Source organism: Helianthus annuus, chromosome 17, assembly GCF_002127325.2.
Source record: "Helianthus annuus cultivar XRQ/B chromosome 17, HanXRQr2.0-SUNRISE, whole genome shotgun sequence".
NCBI classification, from domain to species: Eukaryota; Viridiplantae; Streptophyta; class Magnoliopsida; order Asterales; family Asteraceae; genus Helianthus; species Helianthus annuus.
Window position 1 is genome coordinate 163,864,417 of NC_035449.2, and position 10,572 is coordinate 163,874,988.

A 10,572-nucleotide genomic window follows, 5' to 3' on the forward strand; every position below is an offset into this window, starting at 1 on the left:
ATGGAAAGTATGTAAATTCGAGGGTTAAAAATGTCAAAGAGGGATAAATATACTGTACAGTAACCCTAAATGATGCTCGTACCTTCGAACGAATAAATCATGGATCGTACGGAACGAAATACAGAAGAAAGTGAGAAATTACAAACCACAGGGGTTAATTGTGTCAACATGTTTAAGTTATACCTCTGAGTGACCCTTTAACAACCCGAGGCTTTGTAACAGTAAATTACGCTCACTAGAATATACGATATAAATTTCACGAAATTCCGTTTTAAAACGAGAAAGTTATGATCGATTCCGTATGCGAGGGGTTAGAAGCGTCAACAATGAAAGATAAGGCTTTTCGGATAGCAATTAAACTAACCGGGGACTTAACAATGCGGGTAAAAGTCGCGAGGCCCTTATTCGTAAATAATCGAGGCCCAAATCGCAAAGTTACCCCTTCGGGACCGAAAGGTCAGGCTAATCATGGTAAAAGATTTGAAAATCTTGATTTACAGACCTCAGGCGGGCCGCGTTAGAGAAACAAGCAAGCTAATGCGGGCTGCGAGCCATGTGAAGATCCGGTTTCCTGACATGAGGATTCAGGCGGCCCGCGTGAGCCTAGCCTGATCCTTAATGCGGGCAGCGTAGTCCCCAGATGCAGTAAACATGAACAGATTCACTGTTTGAGCTTGTAACCGACCTTGGATGCATTAATTGAAGCATGGGCGCCCCCTACATGTCCCCTAGTACTCAGGGACACCTGCTGATCATCCATAAGCAATTATAGGTTGAGTTGTAATGATCTTGTGCCAAAAATTTCACTATAAAAGGCAATGTAGTGCACCATTGTTCATCACACCTTCAAACAACTCATCTGCTCATTTCTGGAGCTCAAAAGCATTCTTCTAACATCTCTGGTCGTGCACCAAGCTTCTGTAAGTATGCCTAACCCTTTGTGGCTTAGTTTTCCATAGTTTTAGCTTAAAAGTCAATCCGTCGTAATTAACGATTGACTTTACGAAAAAATCACAAATGGTCAAGTGGTTTGTCGAATCAAAGGTAGTTATATGTTGGTAATCATGTGGGCTTTAAACCCCTAAAAGGTCACCCTCTGATTCCCACTCTAACTAGTCCGAATTTCGAGTCAAACTTGCTTAGAAAAAGTCAACAGAATGCTATTTTGCGATTTTAAGCATAATCGATAATGTAGATAGCGTGTAACCTGTTTTAACACTCATATAACATGATAATAAGTATATTAACTAGTCTAAGCTCATTTGATCCGACCATTTACTGTTTTGACCCGGTTCGGAACCGAAAGTCGCAAAACTTTGACTTTTGCTTTGACTACAGTTCTGACCCGTTATGGTATGACTTAGATATGCCTTAGGACTCTCTCAGGACCAGGTTACATGATGATATAACCCTCTGTGACCGGTTCGTTGTTTGTCCGAGTCTTTAGCACATTTCCGTTAAATGCTTAAAAGTTGACCGTAACGCCCTTGTTACTTTAAAACGAGAATTTTTGACATATGAAAGGACAATAACCTTAGTCACTAATTTCTAAGCATGTCCCAAAAATTTTACGTCAATCCGAGGTCCAGAATAGGAGTTATGCTAAATAGCGCAATTACGGAAACTTTAGTAATTAAACGGCGCATTTAGCGTAAAGCCTATCTAAACCCAAATTTCGACACCAAACCTTTTACACACTGATGTAAATAATATTTTGAGATTTTTAAAGATTTTTAATCATTTTTAACCTGCTCATAACCTGCGGTTATGACAGCGGTTCGGTAAATACCGAATATACCCTTTTCGAGCATAACTTGAGTTCTACAAGGTCTTTTGACCCGATTCCAGTTGCTACTGATTTTAAATAATAAATAGGGTATTTTGGACTTAATAAACTGTTCGGAAAACTCAGATTTCCTGTAGAACTCAGAAACCTCTTTTATAATCTTTAAAATGACTGAAATACCCCTACGGGGCATATAATGGATTTAAACTCGTTACGGGTATTATGGAAGGTGTGCTATTGATACCACAACCTCTTTAAAGCATATTGACTTAGGAAACTTGTGTAGGACTCTTACGGTTACCCGTTACGCCTTTTGCACGCACGGTTCGGCTTATGTAACTACTTTACATAAACTAGCCGAAACGGGCCAAACCTTATTGTTTTAACCTCAAAATCCAGAATGTGATTATATTACCCATATAAAACAAGTCTTCAAACTTGTCGGGTCTGAATCACATTCCATTCCCGGTTTTCGCCTTTCACGCGATTAAACCGTAAATATTCTTAGAAACTGACCGGTCTAAGCTAAGGCTAAATTAAAGACCCGTTAGGATTCTAATAGGTTGATTTAAACCTTCGTTCCAGAATAGGAGACCAGTAAAAGAAACTTGCATTGTTTATTAAGGATTAATACTTGCTCGGGTAAATACTTTTAACTTATTTTCCGTTATACGGGCTTGGGTTACGGTATTTAAAATACCGCTTGGTCGGGCAATTGACCCCAACTCATTAGTAGTCGGGCGATTTCAATGTGACCCGTTTAAAAACTTGTTTTGTTGGCTTTACGCCTTTGGGAGGTTAGTGACCATGTCCCGGATATGCTTGGCATCATTTTACGAAATGGCCCCGACCCCGACGCACGGGTGTAGGCGTACACCCGTAATGTGTCTATATTATTAAAGGTATAACCATTGGTCTTTCCGCCACGGCTTTATGCTTTGTGGCGTGTCTATTAACCTTTAACCCGGCACGACCCGGGTGACCGAACGCATAGTAACATGTAATTCTTTTACAAGATTTAATTATAAATTATCCCAAGTTATAAAGAATTTGTGCCTTGTGCATTCAAACCAATTTTATTAAACATTTTACAAAAGTGTCGGTTGAATGTATTTACCAGTGTAAACTGACGTATTTTCCCCAAAAAGATTAAATGCAGGTTCTAAGCGTAATTGGCTGGATATTTCTCCTTAGCATCAATAAAAGAGTCTCGCAAGCTTAAGATGCCTACGTCTGTTGAACAATACTTATATTTTATTTTGATCCTCTGTGGATTATATTTCGACAATCGTGATACTTTGATATTTCATTCAAAGGTTGAAATATATTTATCTTTATGCTTCCGCTGTGCATTTATATATTGTGTGGTTTGACTATATTGTTGCCAACTACGTCACGGTAAACCCCCACCGGGCCCACCGGTGAAACACGTGGAAATCGGGGTGTGACAGACAAGGTGCTACTTTCCCACTTTTTTCAGCATTCAAGTTTCAAACACCAAACTTTGAGCATCGATATCTCATTCATCTTAGCTCCGTTTTGGACGTGGTTTAGTTCGTTGCGAAGCTCTTCCGACATAGAACACAAACCCACAAATAAATATATAGAACCCACTCATTTTATTATATTTATTTCTAGTATAAATTAGGAAAAAAAACATTTTCCTATATTTGAAAAAAAAATGCTATTTTCACAAATTTCCTAACACCTTTTAATTGAGATAGACTATTGAAAAGGTACTTTTTCTTTTGAAAACAATAGATTCCATTCCACCCATGGAGTGAAGTTCCTGCTTGTATGCTAACAAACCTTACAATCTTCAAGCTTTCAAAATGCAATGGTGAAAAGTGTAATGTGGACTTTTTGGAATACATGTTAAGTAAGGCAAAGGTTTGAAGACGGTAGCAATCCCTTGGGGAAACATATGCATAGAAGAACAAATGTGGTTAGCTGCCTAGGTGCTTAATTTTCCAAGGGCTTCTAGGTGTTGTGAGATCACTTTTCCAAGGGCTTCTAGGTGTTGTGAGATCAATTAACTTGGAAATACTTAAATATCTTTTGTGAAACGAACCATATTCAATGGCTTGAATCAATTCCTTTGATTTAAGATAGGATGGTTATGTGCAAGTAGTTTTATCCCACTTTGCATTTCCTGTTTGGAGCTTCATTCAATGGTTATAGATCAAAAAGGATGTTGAAGGTTTTATATCAATACACTCACATTATGTTCGGAACAATTATTTTTACTTAATTCTTATGTGTGTGGAGCCCTCTTTGTATATATTGGATCTAATTACAGGTTGCATTGTTTGTTCTAAACAAGAAAACCAGAGTAAAATCCATTATAGACTAGTAGGTATCGCTTACATCAAATTTGATATCGTGTCGAAGCTCCCAAATTGATAGCTAATATCCAAATACAAAAAGCTTATAAAATTAATTAAAAATAAATCTATATACCTAATATATATACAAAGATCATATTAGGTTAAATGAATAATAATTTTTTTGAAAAATTATTATACTGAATTATATTTAAGTCAGTTTGATGGGTTCACATAAGTTTTTATCATTTAGACTAGAGAGTATTGGGAGGCTCATCCCCATGAGGATGGGCCGCTACGTAGGCGCCACATCACAATCCCATGGAGGATGAGCCTCCTTGCTTTTTGAGGGGGGTGGAGGATGGGGCTACCCCACATAATTTTTTATTGTTTAATTTGTTTTATTTGTTTAACTTTTATTGTTTAATTTTTAGAGTTAAATGCCATTTTAGTCCCTGTAGTTTGAGCTATTTTGCTAGTTTATTCCAAATGTTTCATTTTTAACCTATGGGTCAAAAAAGGTTTCACAGTTGCCATTTTAGTCCACTGGGTTAACTTCATCCATTTTTTCTGTTAACGAGAAGGCCAATTCGGTCATTTTATATGGCTGAATTGCCCTTTTAGTTAACAGAATTACATACAAAATGACCAAATTGGCCTTCTCGTTAACAGAAAAAATGGAGCAAGTTAACCAATTGGACTAAAATGACAACTGTGAAACCTTTTTGGACCCACAGGTTAAAAATGAAACCTTTGGACTAAACTGGCAAAATGGCACAAACCACAAGGACTAAAATGACATTTAACTCTAATTTTTATTGTTTAACTTTTTAATTTGTTTAACTTTATAAAAACAATTCAAAATTTAAATAAAATAAGACATAAAAGAAGATAATAAAATCCATTACATAACATAAATAAAAATTACATAACCTAAAAAAAATTACACTACCTAAAATTTATAAAAAAGACAACATTTAAAAATTTATAAAAATTACACTACTCGTCTTCGTCTTCGTCACCGTCCCCGTCGTTTGCGCTGTTTCAAATATGTTCTACCAAATCCTGTTGAAGGTTTGCATGCGTGTAGTCGTTGGTTAGCGCGAACGAGTTTAAATCCTGTTGCGTCGGATCTACCGGGACAATATTCTCGTAAGATGCATTCTCATCATACTCACAAGTCGCCCGACCTTCATCTTCAATAATCATGTTATGGAACAAAATGCAAGCGTACATACAAAGGTGCAACCTCTTTGGTGTGAATGCACGTGCCAGTTGTTGAATGATGGCCCATTTTTTTTTTTTGTAAAACACTAAAACAACGTTCGATGTCTTTTCTTGCAGCTTCTTAACGCTTGACGAATTTTTTCCTTTTTCGTCCGCGGGAAATGGAATAGTCTTGACAATTGTGAAGGGGTGCATCCGAAAAATGGAATAGTCTTGACAATTGTGAAGGGGTGCATCAGCAATCCGTGTGAATAACCGACGACTCATTCGGAACCTTCGTCTGAAAATGTCGGCATTGTAAAGGGGTGCATCCGAAAAATAATCGTTCACCAATTTCTCGTGCGCTCCTGTCGTAAAAAATATATAAATACGAGGAAATAAGGAATAAGGATAATAAAATTTAATAATGACAGACCTTGGCGGTCTCTGTTAATCCGTGTATTCGTCTGGTAATAACGCTTTCAGACGAGACGTCTTCCTCTTCCTCCTCCATAAGAATCTGTGCCGCCTTTACCACAGCGTTTGCGAAAAACATCTCCTCTTCGTCCGAAGAAGACGAGTACCACCAAGAATTAGATGCCATTGTTGATGAAAAGATATTTTTTTTAAAAGAATGGTATAAAAATTAGAGTGTTTTGGGTTGAAAGTGGGGAGAGAAAATGATATAAAATGGAGTGAATTGCAAGGATTGTCCTTTATCTTTATACCCATTTACAGGCGTTGTCCTTTATGTTTAAAATTGACGAGTTTTGTACTTTATGTTTTCAAATCATACACGTTTTGTCCTTTAGCCCTAACTCAGTTAGATTTTTCTGTCAAATCTGGTCATATACAATGCACATGAGGGTAAAATTGTCTTTTCACCCTACTCTTTAAAAATAAAAAATAATTATATATCATAACAAAACCATCTACTTCCCCAAATCAATCATATTTCAAAACCCTAATTTCTCTTCAATAACCTTCAATAATTCACACCCCATTTCAACTATTTTCCAATTCCCCTTGATAACCTGCAATATTATGCCCAACAATAATTCTCCATAATCCAACCTTCATTCTGTAGTCAAAGCGCTAGAATTTCTCATATATGCTTCGGTTTCTTCATCAAATATGGCTAGGGAAGAAGAGGGCTTATGGCTGGGGAAGAAGTGGGCTTTTGTAACCAGGTCGGCAACCTTCATAACCTCCAGGTCGGTTTCTTATATAAAATCAAAGAAGTACCAAATATGGCTGATGTGACATAATATCAAAAGATTTCTCCAACTCCACAAGATCACATACATCGAACCGGTAAAACGATAATGGTGTGTTGAAATGGGATTGTTATGATATATAATATTTTTTTATATTATACAACCTGCAAGTTCAAATGTATGACATATGTAACCATCAAATGGGGTGTGAATTATTGTCGTTTTACCGGTTCGATGTATTATTCTTATGATCAGGTTGTATTATTGGAAAATAGTTGAAATAGGGTGTGAATTATTTCAGGTTGTTAAAGAGAAATTAGATTTTTGAAATGGGATTGATCTGGAGAGGAAGATGGTTTTGTTATGATATATAATATTTTTTTTCTTTTATATGTGTTTTTAAAGAAAATGGTGAAAAAACAATTTTACCTTCATGTGCATTGCACATGACCAAATTTGACAGAAAAATTTAACTAGGTTAGGGCTAAAGGACAAAACGTGTATGATTTGAAAACATAAAGTACAAAACTCGTCAATTTTAAACATAAAGGAAAACGCCTGCAAATGGATATAAAGATAAAGGATAATCCTTGCAATTCACTCTATAAAATGAGATGGTTTTATAGAAAAAGGGGATAATTTTTTTTATTTAATGATATAGTCGTTTAACGGCTATTTTTTTGAATATCAAGGCCCGTCAAGATCGTCTAGAGGGAGCCGGTTTTCACGGGGCGGTGTGGGGGACCGGCGCCGGGCCTCGCCGGGCCTAAGCCGCCCCCATGCCGTCTGGTTTTAGGATTTTGGATTATCCGGTTTGGTTTTGATTACTTTTTCGATTAAACCGAAAACCAACTTAAAATCAAAAAGGTCAAAAGTCAACCAAAAGAAACTGAGTTCAATTCATTTAAATTGTCAACCTGAACTTTTCGATCATGCTAGTTTTAAACAGTGCCGGCTTTGATGGTGTGCGGGGAGGACCTCCGCACAAGGCCCGTGATTTCGAGAGCCACGCGATTTAAAAAAAAAATTGATATGTGTATGTTATTTTTTTTAAATAGTAAACACATATCAATTCCAATACAGGCCCATTTACAAATATTTTTTTATGGTTTAGAATTTAGTTCACTTGACATTAGGTTTATTGAGCTCAATACTACTTTGATTATTATTTTTTAAATAATAATAAAACATTACGGAAGCAGGGGCGCAACTTTCTAAAGTGTGTCGGATTGTCAAACCGTTAGGTTTTTTATTTAGTAAAATAAAAAATTTAAGGTTGAACCTTTTTTTATGTTTCCCTCTTTGAAAATAGATCTGGTGATTGGGATTTTGGACTCTTTAATGACTAATCTAGTCTCCACTGGTCAATACTTGTATCCAGTGTTGTAAACGAGCTAAGTCGAACCGCCCAGCTTGATTTAAGCTCAAACTCAGATTGAGCTCGGCTCGAGCTCAAAGTCTAAATTGAGCTGAATTTTGAGGCTCAAGCTCGACTCAATAAAAATATAAGCTAGCTCGGCTTGAGTTAGCTCCAGCTAACCAAAAAAATACGAATTAAAAGCACTAAAACCCACTAGGGGCAGGCAGGGTGGAGCCGTGATATATGTTTATCACGTGTGGAAGAATGGAACACACCACCCCCACTGTTTTACTATGGCCAAGTATGCAATTGAGTTTGACCAAAGGACCAAATATGCAAGTATAACTGTTTTACTTTAGCCAAAAGGCTAAGTATGCAATTGAGTTTGACCAAAGAACCGTTAAGTGAACTTCACCAGCCTTAAATCAACATGAATGGTTTATAGTAACAAAAATAAAAGGACTCAGTACAGGCCTTTAAAAATGATTCGTTTTACCGATCGTAAATCAACTTATCAACGTAAGTGGTCTGGCATGAAAACAGATTTCACAATCCTGGGAAGCCCTTGAAACCTTAAGCAACTGTGTACACAACGGCAATTGTAATTCTGAGCTCATGCTTTCCCAAATGATTGTTACCTTCTTCAGAACCTCTGCATTCCCCAACACATATTCAAGAAACTGTATATCACACTTGTGACCCTTGCAATTTGAAAACTTGATTGTTGTAAGGTTTGTTAGCATACATGGAGGGACCAACTTCGGTTCAATCCAACTTGTATATCCAGGCTCCTATTTTTAACACAAACTAGTTAGACATAACGGTTAACCCAATATTATATAGGGTAAAAGAAGTTAAACAAGTAAAGAAGAAATATCATCAAACCTGTAAAAGCAGTTCATATACTTTTTCAATGCATAAATGTTTCAACTCGGGAGAACTTTCAAGAAACTTAGAGATTAATCCAGATTGGCAAAATCCCTTCAACTCCAAGTGCTTCATATTCGGAAAAGTGGGCAGAGGTGAACAGAACGTGTTCCCTAAGTAAGGAAAACCATCAGCTTGAGCGGAAAGTGATTTAACTCTGTATAATCCATTTAAAAGCTCAACCCATAAGTAACCAATGCTTAGATTAGTAAACGATACAGTTGCCTCAACCAGAGACGACACGTCTTCCATAACAAAAAGCGAGCACAAATTTCCACCAACGAATAGATATTCAAGATTAGGGACGATTAAAACTACTTTGTTGTTAAAAGATTGTGAACAATACAATGTTAGTTTCAATCGTTTCAAAGTAGGTACATCGAATAGGTAATCTTCTTCATCTTTGCAACATTGAACTTCCAAAGATAAACTTTCAAGTATTGGGCAGCCACGTACGAGTTTAAATGCATTGACAAGAGGATTGGTATATATAGCAATGTCAAGGGTTTTCAGACAAGGAAGATGGACACTCTCCCAAACATCGTGATCGTAGGCTATATGATCTAATCTTAATTTTGTGAGTGTCTTGCAAGTGAAAAAGCTTAAAGGCAACTCAAGCACGTTAACCTGTATGTCAAGCTCATGAACGTTTAACCTGATCGCCTTGTCAATCCATTTTGATACACTTGGCCTTTGAAGCCAACACAATGTAACCAAGTGCATTCGAAATAAATTAAGTTGCGGTGATTTACAAAACTTTAGCACTTGATCAACAAATTCTGAGAAGCTATCTAAACCATGGCTGTGGCGAATGTTTTCTGTAAAGTACAGGTTGGTGACAAACATCCAACTATACCTCCATCTTTTCGATAAGATGCTAGTTCTCACAGCATGTTTCGTAGGCATTAGAGAGAGTATGTGTGAAACAATCTCTTCGGGTAACCTGCTAAGCATATCGACATTCTCGGAACTCATAGTTTAGCTTTCTGCTTCCTAAAATATGAAGCATAGAAATTGACCATGAGTTCAAAGATTCATGTTGTAATTAATTCCATATTAGTTTCAAAGTGAAGAGTGTATACATGGAGATATTTTCACACTAAAAATTGATTGAACACAAAACAGGGTCAAACTTAAATGGTGCAACTATGCAAACATAACAGCTGAAAACTCTTACCAGTAAGATCAAAGAAGACAAGCTGATTAATGGAATTGTTACCTGAAAAGAAAAGCAATCAGGGTTTGGGATTTGAAAGTAACATACATGAGAAATAGGAATCACTTACGTTATTTTCTATCGTGTTGAAGAAAGGAAAGATGAACGGTACTCTGTTTATAATTTTCTATTTTTGGGTGACCCAAATTGGGTCAACGGTATGTACATCCTGAACCATGGATCCAACTACCAAGAGTTGAAAACAAGAAAAAGGACGCCAAAAGACGAAAAATCAACGGTGCTCTCTTTGTTATTTTCTACTTTTTGGTGGTGCTAGAGAACTTAAAACATTGTGTTGTAATAAAGGTATTTTGTAAATGAAATTTGTAAAATAAAAGTATATTTATGTGTATACTAGGTTTTTACCCGGGATTGCTTTTCGGGCTCGGGAAAGTTATTTAGATTAATTAACTAGGTTATAACCCGTGGTACCCACGGGTCGCTCTATTTTTAAGGATATTAATATTTTATTAATTTTATTACAAGGGTTCGTTTTATAAAATTTAGAGTAAACTTCCGTTTTGCTCCCTGTAGTT

At 36.5% G+C, this 10,572-nt stretch overlaps 1 protein-coding gene across 2 annotated transcripts; it reads right to left on the bottom strand.

Moving 5' to 3' along the window:
- Window positions 1-8,225: 8,225 nt before the first annotated feature.
- On the bottom strand, window positions 8,226-10,202 carry LOC110923122 (F-box/LRR-repeat protein At4g14103). 2 transcript variants are annotated; one of them, XM_022167301.2, is made up of 4 exons: window positions 10,107-10,202; window positions 9,998-10,039; window positions 8,779-9,813; window positions 8,226-8,684 (listed from the first exon to the last, which is right to left on the bottom strand). In XM_022167301.2, exons 3-4 carry the CDS (start codon window positions 9,793-9,795, stop codon window positions 8,400-8,402), a joined length of 1,302 nt encoding a protein of 433 aa, XP_022022993.1. In that variant the 5' UTR covers window positions 9,796-9,813; window positions 9,998-10,039; window positions 10,107-10,202; the 3' UTR covers window positions 8,226-8,399. The 2 variants fall into 2 exon arrangements, with proteins under 2 accessions (XP_022022993.1, XP_035842376.1); XM_035986483.1 differs by lacking the exon at window positions 9,998-10,039 and having other exon boundaries at window positions 8,779-8,977; window positions 10,040-10,114.
- Between the last annotated feature and the right edge of the window lie 370 nt (window positions 10,203-10,572).